Source organism: Pelobates fuscus, chromosome 4 (assembly GCF_036172605.1).
Source record: "Pelobates fuscus isolate aPelFus1 chromosome 4, aPelFus1.pri, whole genome shotgun sequence".
In the NCBI taxonomy this organism is placed as follows: Eukaryota; Metazoa; Chordata; class Amphibia; order Anura; family Pelobatidae; genus Pelobates; species Pelobates fuscus.
The window spans coordinates 353,393,273-353,414,595 of NC_086320.1; the positions used below are offsets into that span (position 1 = coordinate 353,393,273).

The 21,323-nt window shown below is 42.4% G+C and overlaps 1 protein-coding gene across 2 annotated transcripts in view; it reads right to left on the reverse strand.

The window, feature by feature from the left end:
• MPP7 (MAGUK p55 scaffold protein 7) overlaps window positions 1-21,323 on the reverse strand; it is a 305,267-nt gene that overhangs the window by 125,614 nt on the left and 158,330 nt on the right. For both annotated transcript variants that reach the window (XM_063452598.1, XM_063452599.1), the window contains exon 5: window positions 9,776-9,853. In XM_063452598.1, the coding sequence (XP_063308668.1) occupies window positions 9,776-9,853 (78 nt within the window). The remainder of the gene's footprint in view (window positions 1-9,775; window positions 9,854-21,323) is intronic.

Genomic DNA, 21,323 nt, shown 5'->3' on the forward strand with positions numbered 1-21,323 from the left:
GACTATAGTGTCAGGAATACATATCTGTATTCCTGACACTATAGTGTTCAATTAAGCGCTAAAGCAGGTAATGGTTAGGGTGTGAAATAAATAAGGTTTGCAGGGTCACCTAGCATCAGAGGAAGCTTACAGTTAAGACCACTAACTCAACACCAATGTAACATCGGAAGACAGCACAAGGTTTTTTGTTTTTCAAAATTATGGAGCCCACAGTCATCTTCAATAAACCTAAAAGTTGACTCATTCATTTAAACTAAAAGGCTTATTCAGTACACAAGGAATCATGGGCAAATTACTAAAAAATTGTTAAAGTAATTACATGCCCGGATCTCGAAGGGTTTGAAAGAGTTTCTTCCTCCGGCATACTGGGATTTGCTCAATTTCTTAACTGTCGATGTGCTTGCAAGTGTGTGATCTAACAACAAAAGCCATAGATTACATTTCAAGCAGAGATTCAGCCACTCGCATCTTCAAATTACATTATTTCTCTGTACTATATGCCGCTTATGTGGTCATTCTAAAACCACCAAAATTATTCATAATTGCAAAGGTAACGGTGCAGACTGTACCCTACACTCTGTCTTTCTGCTGAGAGTGGCTTATTGCTGCAGACATATTGAGAAATTGCTGCAGCAATAAATCACTATCCATGGTACTGACACATAAATATGATCTTCCTCCTTTTCTTGCCTGGTGCTTATTAAATAGTTTTCGGGAAAGGATGTAGCAATGCACCTCGGCCACATTAACGCCAATACTAGGTTGACCCCACAGAGAAACAGACCATTGCCCGTACTTGAAATATTCTAATACTTTCCAATGTTAAACTAATACAACAGACTCCGAGCAACGCAAATGTCAAACTAAAACAGACTCCGAGCAACGCATAACTTGCACAGACCACTCACGGTCTTTAAAGAATCCTGCAACCAGAGGAATCTCCACCATGTATCCTGCATAGCATGTTTGGTATATGTTCATAAACTATGGGATAAAACGATTCCTCTACAAGAGTATTTACATACCTAGCTTGAGAGAATACTGAATTGTGAAAGTTTGGTTTTAACTCTCAGATTTGTTTCATTTTAAGGGGGATGTTCATAGATGAACAAAACTTTAGAAAACAAATTATTTATATATACAAACAATCTATTTTCTCTGCCATCAATACATTTTGCACTGTGTGTTACTGACTAGAAACCTCTTTTAGCGTTAGAAATCTGTAGGCGTTTTTCAGGCCAGTAATGTAAAAGTTTAACCAATAAGATATGCTGATGAAAAGAAAACAACAAATCTGACTAAGGAATGATATAGCTGGTAGCCGAAGATTGAATTTATGCTTCCTACGAAAGCTCAAACATCGAGCAACAGCTGCATAATTGGACATTTCCTGATGTGCTCAACGGGTCACTGGAAATCCATATGTTCCAACCTGCAGTTATTCTTTTAAGTTTTATTTGATTCGTTCTAGGAGGCCAGAGAGAAATAAATACAAATTGTAGAAAAAAAAAATCATTACAAGGACCAAGTGTGAACCACAAGGGGAACTGAACTATAAGGTTACTTGATTGTGGGTTACGTGAGATTTGTAAAATGGCTCGCGTCTAAATCTCCAGAGCAGGACTGGTGTTGGTTTAATGCTGCAGGAATTAGATTCACATTAAACCTTTTCAATATTTCAAAACAAAAATATTATCACTGTGAAGACCCGCTCTTCCGTAACAGCACTGTTTTGAAGGATCTTGCTTAGATAATCAATGTTGGAGTTTGCAGAGTTAAATCAAATATGCCAGTTCTTATTATGTTACTATACATATACCACTTTCCATGCTTGAGACCAAGATTTCTAATCGAGGCCAATTCTACATTCTACAAGGGAACATATTTCTTCAGCAGTTCTTTGAGTTGATTTAAGAAAATGTAACAGAAGATGTGCAAAGTCGTCATCTGCTTACTTTTTTTTTGCCTTTGAGATGTTTTATGTTCACTAATGTACATAATGTTTTGTTTCTTAATCTAGTGTTGGATCGTCACCACTTTGTTTAATCCCTGTCCGCCAATTGCCAAGAAAATGGAAAAAAAAGGATGGTAAATGGATTCCACTGTGTTCAGCAATATAAAGCATTACACAATCTAGAGAGACACGGGTAATATAGAAAGTAGAGGTCTGAAAATCAGAATACTCAAGAGAGTTATAACTTTAATTTCAGCGTTTTGAGATGATAAATGACTTGAAAGAACAAAGAAAGTATCATGGTTTTAAAGATAACATTGATCAGAACCACTTAACAATGAGGATAAAAGGGCAGTGGGGATTTATCTGTGGCTCACATCCTCAATCTATAGCACAGTATATAACCGTTTGGAGATTGACACGTTTCGTTGATGTGGCTTTGTACTCCAGTATTTGCACTGACTATTGAGTTAGAGTGCAGATTTCATGAGAGTTTATTTTAATATACAAAACATGAACTGTATGAGGGACCAAAAGTATTCGGACATTTGGTTGCACAGCTGTATCGTGGACCCGGGTATACCATCACACTGATCATTTGGTTGCACAGCTGTATTGTTGACCTGGGTATATCATCACACTGCTCCTTTGGCTGCACAGCTGTATCATGGACCTGGGTATATCATCACACTGATCATTTGGTTGCATAGCTGTATCGTGGACCTGGACATATTTTATCATACTGCTTGTTACGGACCGCCTGGCACCCCAACTGGGTGCCTCCGCCAATCGATGCTCCTAGTGCTCACAGAGGACTCCAAGCACTCCACTAGACACCATCAGCACTGTAGACTCCCACAAACCGCCACAGCTTGGTTGGGGATCTTGCTGTCCTCCACCCACCTTGGACCCAAGTTGGGTGAACCTCTCCTACTCCAGAGAGCATAGAAGGAACAGCTCTTATAAGAGCTAATGATTATACCCAGGGGAGTATTGTGATATAGCAATTCCCAGAGTGAATATAGCTGCCCCTCCAGTAGTGAGACGAGCCTCTACGTTGAGTGTGAATAGGAAAAAATTTTAATGGTGCCACAATTGGCCTTTTATGACAATCCCCATGCAAGGGGTACACCCACAGGGACCTTGAGGGAGACTGATTTGCAACTTCACAGACCAATAATAATAAGGTTACAAGGCACGACACTCCCACACACAGCACAAAACCCCTCCCCTTTGCCTGGGAGAAAACTGGATCAGTAACTGTACTAACTCTAATCCAATTATCTCCAAGCACAGAAAAAACATAAGTTTTTTTAAAACACCCCAAAAGTACCCTAAAAATACATAAAACCCCACAAATGTTACATATCCCGATGCCCTGATCTGGGTGATCAACATTTCCAAAAAAATCACCCAGATCAGCTCAGGGATTTCCTTAAAGTCATTTATTTGACCGACCGCAGGCATGGTCCCATAGCCGAAAATAGTTCCATAGAATCGCGGCTAAGTGCCGCTGGAGGACTGACCGGGATCCGCGAAGTTTCCATGCCGAAAATAGTTCCAGGGCATTCGTGGCGAAGTCCCCCTGAAGTCTATTCACGGTTTTGGTCCATGTGAACAAGATGGCCGCCACCTCGTGGTCGTCCATAGGAATTGTTGCCACCCAGACGAACATTTAGACCACGGAGGTGGGAATTGCAACAATGTATCAATTAAGCTTAACAAGCTCAAGGTTGGTCTCCGGTTCGTGAAGCTGTTCGGTAAATGAACCATATAGTCCCAATTGCATGAACAGAGCCTGTTTAAAGTATTTTAGCCAAGTGTATTGCAGGGGCCATGGGCCATTGTCACAGGGTAGGAGGCTGGCAAACAGTCCCCTCCAAAAACCAGTGGCGAGGTTACTTTCGCCACACTGATCATTTGGTTGCACAGCTGTATCGTGGACCTGGGTATATCCTCACACTGATCATTTGGTTGCACAGCTGTATCGTGGACCTGGGTATATCCTCACACTGATCATTTGGATGCACAGCTGTATGGTGGACCTGGGTATATCACAACAAATGAGTTAGAAAAAGCTTAGAAGTGATTTGAGCAGTTACTCCCTAAAGTGATTTTCAAATTTAAGGTGAAAATACCTGAAAAGGAAACATTCTCTAGGTCAGCTACGCTTTCAGTTCAGCGATTCTAGCCTTAAAATGTGAAATTCACTGAATTTACTATAAGTTTTATTTTTTTTGCCTTTTGATTCTGATACTGTTTCTCAAAGTTAGAACAAAAGAAGGTCAATGCACGAAAGCATGCTACCATGATGCTGAAAAATCAAGAATAAATTAATCAGGACTATAACTACAACATTAGATGCATTATAACCAGCCGTGTGATACATTAAAGACAAGACTGTTGCAGAGGACAGTCAAAGAATGCATGGGTTTTTTTTTTTCCCCCTCAACTACCATAAAGATCCAGAACACAATTACGGATGTAGGCATATGAGCATCAAAGTGTACCGTAAAATAAGAGTACATCAGAGTAATGCGTGAGGGACAACATCAAAAAGCCTTAAAAATAAGATTGACAGACAACGTACTATAAACAAAGAATGATCGAAAAAGCAACATATTGAAAAAGAAGTGGACAACTTATGATCAAAAGCACACAATTACAATCATGAAACATGGATTTAGATAACATTATTTATCAGGCATGCACGGCTGACACTGGAACTGGTTCTTCTTATGGTGATGTAACTGATGAAAGCAGCTGGATTAATTTTACCAGAATTCTGTACAGAAACATCTTACATTCCACTGTCAGTCACTTCCAACATGAAGGAGGACAATGACACCTAAACACAAAACTACAGAATCAAAAAATTATTTTTTTTTCAGGCAGAAAAAGTAGAATGTTATGGAATAGTCCAAGTCAATCACATGACCTGAATGAAAATGAACATTCAAGGGACACTATAGTCACCAGAACAACTAGAGCTTATTGTATTTGTTCTGATGTGTATATTCAGTTCCTTTAGGCTTTTTGCAATAAACACTTCAATGCTTTCCTATGGGGTAGTTCTAATGAGCTTGCCGTGCATGCGCATTGGGGGCTCCCATGCAGGCTGACATCGGCAGCAGAGGAGCAGAGGCGGAGCCCGACCCAGCGAGTGACATCGACACCTAGAATCAGGCAAGTGACAAAAGGGGTTTTGACCGTTTCAATGCTGGGGGTGGACACACACACAGGGGCGGACTGACCACTCGGGCATATCGGTCATGGACCGAGGGCCCAAGACAGTCAGGGGCCCGGCAGCACAGACAAGCTCCAGCTGGAGAGATCAGAGATCTCTCCAACTGGAACAGCAAAAAATAATAAAAAATAATTTCCTTTATTAGGTTGCTGGGGCCCCTGATGCAGCGCAGGGCCCCAGCAACCTACAGCTCTGTAAATCCCCCCACCCTCACCCGAGACCTGGCAGCTTCACCTCCTCTCTGCCAGGTCTCCTGCTTCCTGGCCTACGCGGCTCTGTGTGATGGGGAGAGGCGGAGCCAGGAAGTGACATCACTTCCTGTACTCTCCTCTCACACAGAGCCTTCGCACAGCCAGCAGGGGAAGGAGCAGCAGCCGGGGAGAGAGCAGAGGGAGCAAGAGATACAGGTAGGAACTACTCACCCACCCCTCCCACTGTGTCACCACTCACCCTCCCTCTGTCAATGTCACCCCCCTCCCCCTGTCACTTTCACCCCCTTCCCCCTGTCACCCCCTTCCCCTGTCACTGTCACCCCTCCCCCTGTCACTGTCACCCCTCCCCCTGTCACTGTCACCCCTCCCCCTGTCACTGTCACCCCCTTCCCCTGTCACTGTCACACCCTTCCCCTGTCACCCCCTCCCCCTGTCACCCCCTCCCCCTGTCACCCCCTTCCCCTGTCACCCCCTTCCCCTGTCACTGTCACCCCCTTCCCCTGTCACTGTCACCCCCTGTCACTGTCACCCCCTTCCCCTGTCACTGTCACCCCCTTCCTCTGTCACTGTCACCCTCTCCCCCTGTCACTGTCACCCCCTCTCTCTGTCACCCCCTCCCCCTGTCACTGTCACCCCCTCCCCTGTCACTGTCACCCCCTCCCCCTGTCACTGTCACCCCCTCCCCCTGTCACTGTCACCCCCTCCCCCTGTCACTGTCACCCCCTCCCCCTGTCACCCCCTTCCTCTGTCACTGTCACCCCTTCCTCTGTCACGGTCACCCCCTTCCCCTGTCACTGTCACCCCCTCCCTCTGTCACTGTCACCCCCCTCCCCCTGTCACTGTCACCCCCCTCCCCCTGTCACTGTCACCCCCCTCCCCCTGTCACTGTCACCCCCCTCCCCCTGTCACTGTCACCCCCCTCCCCCTGTCACCCCCTTCCCCTGTCACTGTCACCCCCTTCCCCTGTCACTGTCACCCCCTTCCCCTGTCACTGTCACCCCCTCGCCCTGTCACTGTCACCCCCTCGCCCTGTCACTGTCACCCCCTCGCCCTGTCCTGTCACCCCCTTCCTCTGTCCTGTCACCCCCTCCCTCTGTCACCCCCGTCACTAGTCACCCCCTCCCTCTGTCACTTTCACCCCCTCCCTCTGTCAATGTGTCACCCCCTTCCTCTGTCACTGTCACCCCCTTCCTCTGTCACTGTCACCCCCTCCCTATGTCACTCCCTGTCACTAGTCACCCCCTCCCTCTGTTACTGTCACCCCCTCCCTCTGTCACCCCCTCCCTCTGTCACTGTCACCCTCCCTCTGTCACTGTCACCCTCCCGCCCTCTGTCACTGTGTCACCCCCTCCCCCTGTCACTGTGTCACCCCCTCCCCCTGTCACTGTGTCACCCCCTCCCTCTGTCACTGTGTCACCCCCTCCCTCTGTCACTGTGTCACCCCCTCCCTCTGTCACCCTCCCTTCCTCTGTCACTGTGTCAACTCCTCCCTCCAAATACTCTCACTAGTCACCCCCTCACTTTAGTGACAGAGAGAGGGAGGGGGTGACTAGTGACAGTGAGGGAGGGAGGGGGTGACCCAGTGACAGAGGGATGGGGTGACTAGTGACAGAGGGAGGGAGGGTGTGACTAGGGACAGAGGGAGGGTGTGACTAGTGACAGTCACCCCCTCCCTCACTCTGTCACTAGTCACCCCATCCCTCCCTCTGTCACTGGTCACCCCATGCCTCCCTCTGTCACTGTGTCACCCCCTCCCTCACTCTGTCACTAGTCACCCCTTCCCTCCCTTACTCTGTCACTAGTCAGCCCCTCACTCTAGTCACCCCCTCCCTCTGTCACTAGTCACCCCCTCTCTCACTCTGTCACTAGTCACCCCATCCCTCCCTCTGTCACTAGTCACCCCTTCCCTCACTCTGTCACTAGTCACCCCTTCCTTCCCTTACTCTGTCACTAGTCACCCCTCACTCACTCTGTCACTAGTCACCCCCTCCCTCTGTCACTAGTCACCCCCTCCCTCTGTCACTAGTCACCCCCTCCCTCACTCTGTCACTAGTCACCCCTTCCCTGCCTTACTCTGTCACTAGTCACCCCCTCAATCACTGTCACTAGTCACCCCTTCCCTCCCTTACTCTGTCACTAGTTACCCCCTCTCTCACTCTGTCACTAATCACCCCCTCACTCTAGTGACAGAGTGAGTGAGAGGATGACTGGTGACAGAGTAAGGGAGGGAGGGGGTGACTAGGGACAGAGGGAGGGGGTGACTAGTGACAGTCACCCCCTTCCTCACTCTGTCACTAGTCACCCCCTCCCTCTGTCCCTCGTCACCCCCTCCCTCCCTTACTCTGTCACCAGTCATCCCCTCACTCACTCTGTCACTAGAGTGAGGGGGTGATTAGTGACAGAGTGAGAGAGGGGGTAACTAGTGACAGAGTGAGAGAGGGGGTAACTAGTGACAGAGTAAGGGAGGGAAGGGGTGACTAGTGACAGTGATTGAGGGGGTGACTAGTGACAGAGTAAGGCAGGGAAGGGGTGACTAGTGACAGAGTGAGGGAGGGGGTGACTAGTGACAGAGGGAGGGGGTGACTAGAGTGAGGGGGTGACTAGTGACAGAGTGAGTGAGGGGTGACTAGTGACAGAGTAAGGGAAGGAAGGGGTGACTAGTGACAGAGTGACCTCACTTTGCCACCTGTCACCACCTCCCACACTCTTCCACCCGTCACCCTCTCCCTCACACACTCTGTCACCTGTCACATATGCATTCACACTGACACTATATACAAAAAAACACATGTAGTCATCCAGACATGCACATGTGCATTCACACGGACTCAAACATGCATATGCAATACAAACATGCATTGATACACAGGTCTTCACAATATACACATCCAAAGGAATGCCGTATTATATGAGAGTTATATTTATAGGGACACTATAGTCACTCAGACCACTTCAGCTCAATTAAGTGGTCTGGGTGCCAGGTCCCTCAGGTTTTGACCCTTCAGATGTAAACATAGCAGTTTCAGAGAAACTGCTATGTTTACTTAGCAGGGTTAATCAAACCTCTAGTGGGTGTCATCCTGACGTGCAGAACGTCTATAGGAAAGCATTGAGAAATGCTTTCCTATGGACTGTTTAAATGCGCGCTTGCTGCGCATGCGTATTCCGCTCCACTCGGGAGCCGACGTCGGCGGGGGATGAGAGGTCACCAGCGCCGAGGGAGCCCGGCGCTGGATTAAGGTAAGCTGCTGAATGGCTTTTAACCCCTTCAGTGCCACAGGAGGGGGACCCTGAGGGTGGGGCACCCTTAGGGCACTACAGTGTCAGGAAAACCGCTTTGTTTTCCTGACACTATAGTGATCCTTTAACATTTATTTAATGCACATATATTTGTGCATTCAAAGGGCCTGGGATCTAATTTTGCCCGGGGGCCCCAAAGGCTCTCAGTCCGCCCCTGCACACACACACGACACTATAGGGTACTGTAGTGCTAGGAATACATTTGTATTTCTAGCACTGTAGTTTCCCTATAAGAGAGTAAAGATAAAACCTACTACATTCATGGCCATAGGATTTAAAAGTACCGCTCTACCAAAATAAACCCCCCCTCAAAAAAACAGGACATATAAAAACTGTTATCACCACACCAAAACGTATATATTCTGAAACGTAACATTTAGAGATGGGTTCTTTATCAAATTTATCAGAGCTGAAGGGACTTTAAATATCTTGAAGAGTTTCATTCTTCTTGTAAATTAAAACGTGGCCTTTCTCTCCAGCGTGCAATAAATAGCAGTGGTAAGGAACGAGAGGTGTATTTTTGAATTGAATTAGAGGCACAGGAAATTGCCTACTCCATCACTGCTGAAAAACTCCTGGTTGTATTTTGGGATTTCGACAGTAATTTGGATCGTTGAAGAAGCACATGAATCATGGCTGCCCTACCACACAATGAAGCTCTGACAAGTCTTTTCTCGAGATTTTATCTACTTTGTTTCTCCAGTTAGCGATCATTTTTCTTGTACTGACAACAAAACAGACATTTCATTTGTCTCTATTTTTCTAAGAAATTCTTCTCCAAACACTGTCAAATAGCAGCTTTCCCTATCACTGCAGGAAAGGAACCTGTCATTTTAATGACACATTCACCAAAACGGAAAATAACTAAAATACTGTGTCCCTACTGCAAGCAACTGAATGCAAATAAAACTAGTACCATACTCAGCTGACTGTTGACAGGACTTCTGGATAAGCCTTAGCCCTGCATGGTGCTGGCCTTGGATATTGCTTTAAAAGGAGATTTAATATACTGGGTAGGTATGGACTGGATTCTACAAACATGAGGAGGTAACCAATACTTACATCTTCAGCCAGGGCTGTAGCACTTTGAATTATTGGTAAGGGATTCTCCTTCTCGTAATAATGTAACTTTTCGTGTATCTGAAAGACAGAATGCACATGCATAAAAATAAAGATTGAAAAATGCAAATATTACAAAAGTCCTGAATTTCCATGGACATTCCCCCTTAAATGGCTTCCCCCCAAATTTTGATTTGATAATTATAAATATAAACCAATGAAAACTGTACACTACTTTAATTGGTTTAAAACCCACATCTGGTTTTGTTATATAAAAAAAAAAAAAAAAAAAAATCAATTTGAAAAGGTCTTTTTTTCTGCTTATTTGTTCTCTTACTTAGCATTATTTTTTAATTATTTATTTTATCTTCACCTTTTTCTACCAACAATCTTCATGTAACCACAGCCGCAATAACCGAACAGCTTGGTGTACTAAATGTCTTATTTTACAGGTGGCTTACTGGAGTAAATTAAATATCAGCATCAAAATAAATACAAATGTCAACATGTGTATTGTGTGCCAGCTATTAACGTGACGCTGCACATAGATACTCCAGGCACTATGACCACTACATCACTGAAGTGCTCATGGTGCTTGGAGTAACCCTTTAAAGTGTCTGTCACCTTCTAGGGTTTTTGCATAGACCTAGATGGTGACCGCTCTGTGGGGTGCAGGGGAAGCTAGTTTTTACTTACCTATACCTCTTCCTCGCAGGTGCAGACATCTTTTTCTACTAGGCCCTCTTCAGCTCCTGGTGATTCATCTGCCTGGAGCCCACATCAGTGCTATAGTCTCGTGGTGTGCAAGAGTACAACACTGATGTCTACAGAGCATCCCATGAGATCTTCTCCATAGAGAGAGCAATTTTCCCTTCAGATTTCACTGATGTAGCTCCAGCTTTTGTCAAGCGTAGGAAAAATACATAGGACAAAGAATTTCCTACTTTGTCCTACATCTTCTGACTGGGTTGGAATTTTCTAACACATTGTTTATGAACATTTCATTAAGATTTTATCTCTGTGGAACGCGCTTTCTAAATATAAAATAAATAAATAATTTGGAAGGTTAGATGATGCCCAGACACTCTTGTCCCCATAAAAACCTTTAGTATTTGTGGGGGTAGGAGTGCTGCTTAAAATAAAATATAACTAAGTCTTGATATCATTTCATTTCTTTAAGAAATAATAATGGAACAGATAGAGGCCTCTTGGAAAGATGCTATAATGAACTTTTATAACAGTTTAGCATTATGATCATACAGATTATACAAAATTACCTAATATTGTCATGCACCACTTATCTATGTGATGCTCTAACGGTTAAATGGGAAAAGTCGCCTTTCTGAAAACTAGACTCTGTTGTGAAACTAATCGGTAAGTGAGGATGCTGGGAGACCAATTCTCGCATGCACTAGAGAGTAGGTTTATGTTAGGGGGAAATTCCCCCATACAGAGACCAGCTTACTAGTGCAGGGAATCCCTTGAATCTATGATCGGGGGAAATGTCCCCGAACATAGACTAGCTCAGCTCGGACATACGACCAGATCTCTCCCTCGAATCCCTGCGCTAGAGATCTGGCTGTATGTTGAGCTGTCGTTATGCAGGTAAGTCGCATAGTGAGCACTACCTGTATTAAAGATTAAGGGGGCACTATAGTCCCTAGAACCAATAAATCTTAGTGTAGTTGTTCTGTGGCATACAGCCTGTCCTTGCAGGCTGAGGAATGTAAACGCTGTCTCTTCCACTACAGGTGGTCTGGCAATCTCTATGCCAATATACAGGTGCTTAGATAGGTTTTTGTTTTTTTATGTATATATTTTTATTTTTTTAAAGGGAAGACAATACTTATGACAAGAAATAAAAGGGAACCGATATGGCGGGACTTACTTCCTAGGCAGAATTAAATACAGATGTGTAGATTGTGACATTTAATTTATTTCTCACAAACACAAATTGAAATCCCAGAAGTGACAGGTCCTCTTTACATTTTTAGAGGTTCTTCCACAAGAACACCTTTTAAAAAGTTTAGAAGCGGTTTACATTACAGCATTGAGAGACACACATTCTGTCTCCTACAAGCAGAATACGGCCAACGAAAGTCACCTGGTAGGAACCTAACATGGGAACTTCACCAAGTCAAATTTATCATTAGCGTCTGCTGAAGTGTTACATATGAAGTCAGATGGAAAAAATGTTTGGTATGTAGATCAGCCCAAAGAATAACAGAACGTGTGCGCATTCTTCGCAGTGCCACCATATTGCAAAAGCAATCAGTTCACAGATTGTGTCTGAATCTACAACACTTTACATCTCTGCAGATGTATAATTTTTTACTTTTGAAAGCAAAGAGATTACCACCTAACTTGGTAAATGTGCCATTTTTTTTATATACCTATATATTTTTATTTAAAAAAAAAATAAAAAAAATTGCTTTGCTGCTTTTCGTGATTTGAGTATTGCGAATGGATTTGCAAGGCACAGGCATTTCTTTTCTCGTTATAATCGGCTACTTGCCATGCAGGCAGAAAATAATTGTAATTGTTCACTAAGAAATGAACGCTCTGTAGGCAAGTCAGACCGCATGGGTATGTTGACTGTTTCCTCACCAAGTCAAGATCATGATATTCTTTATGATTGATAAGAAGGTCAACATGATGACATAAAATATTTTATTCACGGTAAAATGTGTCCACTTACTAATTACATGGACGTTCTTGCATAGTGTTTAAAAGCACAAAAGTATTTGAAATCTTAATTTGTTGAGAGCAAATAATTTTAGTAGGACACTGCCTTGTAGTTGAAGCTTCTAGATAAATGAGCTTCCTTCTACACGTTTTGCAGGACTATATAGAGCACACCTATCCTGCCATAGTAACAAGCACTGTGTTTCCCAGTTACCCACCCTTCAGTCCCGCAGTATTGAAGCGTTGCACACCTGATCGAACAAGGTTTGTAGCAGCCTTCCTGTCTAAGTACAGAACATTAAGGAGACTGGAACAGTGTTTAGTCTATTCTATAGGAAGTATAATGTATGTATAGTTGGGAATTAACGGTGCCTCGCTGAAATGAGCAGCACATATGTGAGCATTTGTTTTTATTAAAGCCAAATGGTTGGGGGACTCAGAGGTGGCTGACCAGAGAGAAGGAAGCTTGTAATAATCCTCTCCTGTATCACAGTAATCTTGCTTGTTAAACATGAGAGCATGACTCTTACAGCACAGAGCAAGAACAGATTTTTACAAAAGATATGGGCCTGTAAGGATATAGGTAAGAGAATCAGACACAGTAAAACAACATGAAACTTCTGCAGTATTCCCAGACAGCTCAATAAATAGGACTACACAGCTAAATCCCGAACGATTGATTAGTCTGAGTGTGGATTAAAAGGCATTTGATTCAGTTTACAAAATATACCCAACTCTGTAAAATGAAAGGAACACAAACCTGTATACCGATCGTTATAGTGTTGTCGCTCATCTAAATCTAAATAATTAAGGCAGTGGATAAAAAAAAATATAAAAAAATATAATTTCACACCCCTCCTTTTAGTTTTGGAGTTCCTTACGTCACAATAACGCTCTTCTCTCGTCCAATCCAAAGGGGACAAAAAGCTCATGGGCGGCCAGCACTGCGCTCCTTAATGAAATGTTTGACTCAGTTCTCACAGTAAAAGCGCCACCACAGATGGAAAGCCACCAGAGGCGCATTTAACCCTACATTGCAATATCTACTAAACAGCAATGTTTTCTAGGTTAAAAACAAAGGATTTTTATCCAGAGAGCGCTACATTGAGATGAAGTGGTCTGGGTGCCTTTACTAATTCTTTACTCAAGTGACTATTTTGGAGAAGTTTTGCAAAAACTTGCCCCAGCACCTATTACTGTCACCCAAGGTTGACAGATTCATATGGATTATGTCGGGATGCGGAGGAGCCAAGTTCTGGGTACTGAGGCGAAGCTGGTTTGTATTGTGAAAATTATACAAACTAAGTGACAAAGCAGGGGAAACAGCAACTAAAGACTCATAGCACCATAGTCACTACAATGAGCTACAGTGATTACGGAGCTTAGAGTGTCCCTTTAAATATTTGTAAATTAATGTTAATTAAAAATCACCTTTTTCGAAAAAGAAACAGATAGTTCTTCTCATTTACACTTCTACCAACACTGACAATAGCTTTAAATAAGGTAGAACTACAACTGGAAACAAATTCACAGCATTTAATACGTTTTTTAAAAATTCTAAGGTTGTTAAAAAGTGCATTAGTGTTTTGTGATCCATGAAACGCAATAAAAACACACTGTTTAAATGTCTGTGAAACATATCTTCATGGATTCCTCAGAAAATCTGCTGGTGGCCCATATGAGACCTTACGAATGTCTGGCACGGACAAGCTTACTACAAGGAATACAGGATGAAGATGACAGCATTCGATTACATGTGATTACATTAGCAGAGGCTGCCAGGAAAGCCTTTCAATAACATCACAGACAGCAGCACTAGATTTATTCAGCAGTGTCTGCTAAAGTGTGCTGTAAGCTGAATTCAATGTTAATTAAGTGGGCAGTCACTCTGTATGAGTATATTCTGGAGCAGGGAGGTAACCTATTGTACGCGTGCCATGTATACATTTCTACTTAGAGCAGTTATTGTGTAGGCTCTTTAGAAGATGAGCAATATAATTTAAGTGACTGCACATATTAAATGAACACTATAGTCACCAAAACAACTTAGCTTAATGAAGCAGTTTTGGTGTATAGATCAGTGGTTCCCAAACTTTTTAGGTTTAAGGCACCCTTAATATTTCATTATTTTTCCAAAGCGCCCCAAGTCAAAACAAATTTCTAGGTTGTATATATTGCTGCGGCATATACTGGGACTCTGTTCTGCAGAAATGTTTCCCGGTCCTTTTAAATATACTGCACCTGTTGTGTTTTCTCTTGCATTTTATTTTTAGAGAGAGAGAGAGAGAGAGAGACTGTGCAACTTTAAAGACACACAGGTTCACAGGAAAGAGGCAGTCTTCTAATGGCTCTATCGAATGTGAGTGTGTTAGACTAACTATAGATCTGTTTGGTTTTCTCTTTTGGGGTTGGTGGGAGCCAGCATACCCCATGTCTATACAGCAGAGAGTGTACATGTTTTAATATACATTAAGATACTGAGCAATCTTCATATACACTTAGGTCACTATACCACGTGATTTGCATTTCTGGTGTGGTGTATCCAAAAAACAAACAAACAAAAAAAACATTACGGTTTAATAATTGTACATTTTCCTTGAAGTCACATTGAATTCTCACTATACTGAATAACCCTGTAAATGTATGCTGTGGTCTAAATGTCTCATTGGATGGACTCACGTTAACTAATTTGTTTCGGGTCTCCTCTGCACTTTATTGCAGGCACAGAAACTACCATAAGAGTATTTACTTTTGTATTGTATTGGTACTTTCATTATCTCTGTTAGGTATGACTGTTATCCAACAGGGGTATCTGGATGTTATTGTAATTTGGAATACTATTATGAAGTCTACCTATAACACCTGAGATGGTAAACTTCCAGTATGGAAATATCTCAGTCTTTCGTACAAAGTTTTCCACGTGTCTTTTTTCCATGTATTACCCTCTTTTTAATGTTCCCTGCTCTATATAAAGAGGACTGAATACTAATGATGTAATCAGTCCCTGCTAAAATGTAACAAAGCAAAGGATATGTCATCCAACAATCCAGCGAGCGTGTTAATTGTGGATATAATATATTGGCTATTGCTCTTCTTAATTTGTTTTTTGTCTAAATCGGTCATACATCTTTTCCCATAGCTCCTTTGTGAATGCACTTTGCCCATATGTGGCATGTCCATTGTTCTTTTGAGACTGCACTGACAGGCACTGTCTCTTAACCCCTTAAGGACCAAGCTTCTGGAATAAAAGGGAATCATGACATGTCACACATGTCATGTGTCCTTAAGGGGTTAAAGGGACACTATAGGAACCCAGACCACTTTATCTCAATGACGTAGTGTGGGTGCCGCGTCCCCTCGTTTTAACCCTGCAGGTGAAAATATGGCCATTCTGCAGAATGAAAATTTATTAATTGCAGAGTTACTCCGACTGCCACTAGAGGCACTTTCTCCGAAATAGAAAAGTAAACCTCTGCTTTTTCAATTGGATGGTCTGAGAGAGATGGTAGGGGAAAGCATGGGCTGAAATCACAGATGTCTGGATACCAGCGTTACGAGGGAGACCATGTAAGTAAACTACCTTTTTTGCTCTCTACAGGTGGAGGCCGGGGAACTAAACAGCCAATAAGGCACATATAGCGTTAGGAATACACATTTGCTGCCTCATGTTGCTTTGAAAACTCCCAAACATCTACCATAACTATGAATACCAATAAAAGGTTGCCTCTTTTTACGGAGGAGTGTGTATGACAAAAGTGCTCAGAAGAGTCAAAAAGTGATTTACAGGCAGCTCAATACACTACTGTGGAAATATCCTCTATTCCACTGAACAAATTTAGTAAATATTGGTGCGGTGTAAGTAACAAAGACCTACACCTATAAGTGGAGCGCTCAAACACATATATGGCTTACCAAAACGTAGTCTCATTCAATGGTACAATATGGAGTACATGTCAAAGTAAAATACAAAAAATACAATATAGTGTAGATGGTACTTTAAATGGCTTCGCAGTGATTATGATAATATCGTGCTGAATATTACACTCACATTTCAGGGAGCCTGTACACTGGCTCCGTATAAAGGCTTGTGTGCTGTTTTGGTAGCACCACCCTCCTACTTCGGCTTGGAGAATTTCTCGGGAATACAAAAAGGAAAGCAGACCAATGTGTAGATTTATGATGATAAATAACACAAATATGTGTTAAATAAATGTGGTGCTCACCTGGACCTGAGCCTACGGATCCCGGCTCTAGGTGTATAGGTATTGTGCCAATTTTAATGGGGATGGCACTACCCCTGTGAGGATTCCTTGGAGGCTCCAAAAAGAACTTGAGTGAGGTCTTAAATGAAAATGGTGAATTTATTGGTATAAAATCAATATAAAAACAAAGATGATAAAAGTCCTCAAATAAAAGTCCTTTAAAAATGGCCAATACGCGTTTCACTCTCAAATAGAGCTTCTTCAGTCAGCTGTAATGTTGGTCCTCTGAATCCTCCATTTTAAATGTAATTTGTGTCTTCCCCTTTAATGAGTTAAGTGCATATTGTCCAATCAGATTCAATTATACATATTGTGTGTGCAAGGGGGTATGTGTGTATACCTTTAATAGGTTACTACTTGTAACGGATCGCCTGGCACCCCGACTTGGTACCTCCGTTAATGGATGCTCCTAGTGCTTCCTGAGGACTCCAAGCACTCTGGCAGACACCATAATCACCGAATCCGAGAAACCTTTAAATTCTCCCAAGCGTATGAATGCTGTAGACCATTGAATAGGAACCATACGAATAGGCTTGTACTCCTAGCAGTCAACTGGAACAGCATACAATAAATCCTTCCCCCAATAATGAGACGACACATCACTTTGAGGGTAAAACAGGAACTCTGGACTGGCTCATCCAGCCTGGCTTTTATTTCCAACTCACACATACAGGCCACACCCAGGGGGAGGCATAAAAGAACCAATGGCATAGATGTTACCTCCCACACATCCCCTCCCCTTAGTGTGACACATAATCCCATTATGCATACAGTGTAAAATATACTTTTACACAACTTTCATAACTTTAAAACCATACATCACATTCACATAAAAATACATATCCACAATCAATCCATTCAGGGGAACAACATATTAAAAAATGGCATGAATCCGACCAGGGGTTCAAAAGTTACTAAAAGTATCTTTTGTTCCTTTCTAGCTGGCAGAAAAACATCCCCACAATGCACCCTGGTTTCCTCCCTTCTGCCCTGGAGTTAATTGGAGAAGTAATCCAATTACCCAGGACTAAAGGCAGACTCCATTAACCACATGGTTGCAAAACAACATAAAACACTTTAAAATACATAAAGTCACATTTACACATAACACACAGACATTTCACCTATCCCCAGATAGCTGGGATCTGCACGCACAAAACTACCGAATAGCGCGTAGATCCTACTCACACAGTACAATTGCCATGGAGCTAAAGTCTTTCCCATAGTCTTTCATTATATGAATAGGCTCCATGGTATGGCTATCTGGGGTATCACATTCCCATAAAGTCTGGTCCATAGTCCAAAGGCAAGAGGCGGGCAATCAGCCCCCTCCAAGGACACGTGGCGAGGTCGGTTTCGCCACACTACTGTTGGCGCCTTTATTTGTCTTTTCCTTCATTGGTGGACAGCGTTGGTTGGCGGAAGTGTTTGCTTCCGACCGGGTGGTTGGCGGAAGTGACGTCACACAATCACGTGGTCGTCGTCTAGCCGCCGCCCAGTTAGCGGAAGTGAGGTCACGCATCACGTGATCGTCACCTGACCGCCGCCCGGAACCTCTCAGCCCCTCCGACCCTGCTGCACATCTCTCATGCGTGCAGGTCGGAGGGAGGGTTTAGAATGTAGGAGGGGGTGGTCTGCGGGCGTGTCCAATTAGAGAGATGTTGGAAAAGCAAGTTAGGCTTGAGAATAGTAGTGACAATAAAGTTATATAGTTATATAATACTAGTATTAAAGTTTTAAATAATCAGAGTGATATAGTATAACTATTGTGCATTTAAACTAGTATATTAGCATTATTGAAAGTGCATACAGTGCTGGTGATACATATATTAAAAAGGTGATATTGCATACATATGTGCTAGAATAGATATCCTTGTTGGGTATTTACCCAAAAGGTGGTTAAATCAATATTCTTTAAATGGTATTCACAGTACTTATAGTGATGGGGCATAAATAATATGCCACTGATTGGAAAAGTGGAAAAATTATGATAAGCTGTAGAAAAGGATATATAAAAACAGATGGTACAAAAAGGATGTAATAGGTTACAATGGATACATTCCATTGGACCCAAAAAAAGAGAAAAAAAAAATATACCCATTTTAGATGAAATGGCAGAGTTCGAAGTCTATATTCAAACCCCGGGGTTTTAAAGTCCCGAGGTTGAATATCCACCTCATCTCACTCTGTCCCAAAAGCTTATTGAGGTCACCTCCCCGCCAATTCCCCCTAACCTTTTGTATACCCATAAAAAGTAGTTGGGTGGGGTCACTATTGTGGGCTAAGGTGAAATGGTGTGGTACGCGGTGTCCTTCAAATTTTTTCTTTATATTTCTAGTGTGTTCCTCAATCCTAGTGTGCAGATTCTGTTTAGTGCGTCCCGCATATTTTAAACCGCAGGGGCATTCCAATAAGTATACTACGTTGATTGAGTGACAGGTTATGAGTTCTTTAATGGGGAATTCCTCATCGTTATTAGAATTCTTAAATGTCTTGATATGTCTTTTTTTATTGTTGGTGTTCCTGCACGCAAGACAAGTACCACATCCATAGAAGCCCTTTCCTTTATTTAGGAAGGTAATGGTTTTAGTTTTTTTGATGTGGTTCATTACCAAAAGTCTGTTTAAATTAGCTGCACCCCTGAATATTATCTTGGGTTTTGTTGGTAAAATCTGGGATAGGGCATGGTCCTGAAGTAAAACAGGCCAATGTTTATTTAGGATTTTCCTTAATGCCTTATTGTTATGGCTATAATTACATACAATGGGTAAATTAACTTCACATTCATTTTGTGTTTTATTCTTTTCTTGTAATAAAGTGCTCTGTGAAATTTTCAAGACTTGTGTATAAGTGTTGTTTAATGTCTCCTTTTTATAACCCTTATCCAACAGGTCAATAATTAATTTGTCTGCTTGTTCTTTAAATGTATCATTATCCGTGCAATTTCTTTTAATTCGTATAAGTTGTGATTTAGGTACACTATTTAGCCAAGGGGAAAAGTGACAGCTTGAAGTGTGGATAAAGCTGTTCACATCCACATCTTTAAAACGTGTTTTGGTCTTAACCTTTTCATTATCAATAAAAATTTCCAAATCTAAAAAATGTAACCGTGTGTTTACTAAAATTAGTGGATAAAATAATGCCCCATTCATTATTATTTAATTGGTTTAAAAAACTTTGTAACGTGTCTTCTGTACCCTTCCAAATAAAAAACAGGTCATCTATGTAACGGCGATAGGTCACCAGGCCCTCTACCCAGCCCTCATTGAGTTGTAAATGTTAGCGCTCCCAGTCTGCCATGAACAGATTGGCGTAGCTGGGTGCGAACCTGGTGCCCATCTGCTCTCCTGGTTAATCTCAGACCCAAGCACTTCTAGTCCCAACTAGATGGCATTAGTGAATATTTCTAGTCCCAACTAGATGGCATTAGTGAATATTTCTAGTCCCAACTAGATGGCGTTAGTGAATATTTCTAGTCCCAACTAGATGGCGCTAGTGAATATTTCTAGTCCCAACTAGATGGCGTTGGTGAATATTTCTAGTCCCAACTAGATGGCGTTGGTGAATATTTCTAGTCCCAACTAGATGGCGTTGGTGAATATTTCTAGTCCCAACTAGATGGCGTTGGTGAATATTTCTAGTCCCAACTAGATGGCGTTGGTGAATATTTCTAGTCCCAACTAGATGGCGTTGGTGAATATTTCTAGTCCCAACTAGATGGCGTTGGTGAATATTTCTAGTCCCAACTAGATGGCGTTGGTGAATATTTCTAGTCCCAACTAGATGGCGTTGGTGAATATTTCTAGTCCCAACTAGATGGCGTTGGTGAATATTTCTAGTCCCAACTAGATGGCGTTGGTGAATATTTCTAGTCCCAACTAGATGGCGTTGGTGAATATTTCTAGTCCCAACCAGATGGCGTTGGTGAATATTTCTAGTCCCAACCAGATGGCGTTAGTGAATATTTCTAGTCCCAACCAGATGGCGTTAGTGAATATTTCTAGTCCCAACCAGATGGCGTTAGTGAATATTTCTAGTCCCAACTAGATGGCGTTAGTGAATATTTCTAGTCCCAACTAGATGGCGTTAGTGAATATTTCTAGTCCCAACTAGATGGCGTTAGTGAATATTTCTAGTCCCAACTAGATGGCGTTAGTGAATATTTCTAGTCCCAACTAGATGGCGTTAGTGAATATTTCTAGTCCCAACTAGATGGCGTTAGTGAATATTTTTAGTCCCAACTAGATGGCGTTAGTGAATATTTCTAGTCCCAACTAGATGGCGTTAGTGAATATTTCTAGTCCCAACTAGATGGCGTTAGTGAATATTTCTAGTCCCAACTAGATGGCGTTGGTGAATATTTCTAGTCCCAACTAGATGGCGTTAGTGAATATTTCATCAGTATATCTATACTTCGTTGAACTATGTCTACAATACCACATTTAAATATATCTACATGGCTGTGTCTACCACGAAAAATGGAACTTCTCACCTGTGATGCCCTTTTCTGCATGTTATGGAGCAAATACCTGAGCACATGAAGTACATATAGTTAGCTTTTTTTTCCCCCTCAAAATCATAGAATTGTTATTTTTTTTTTTCAT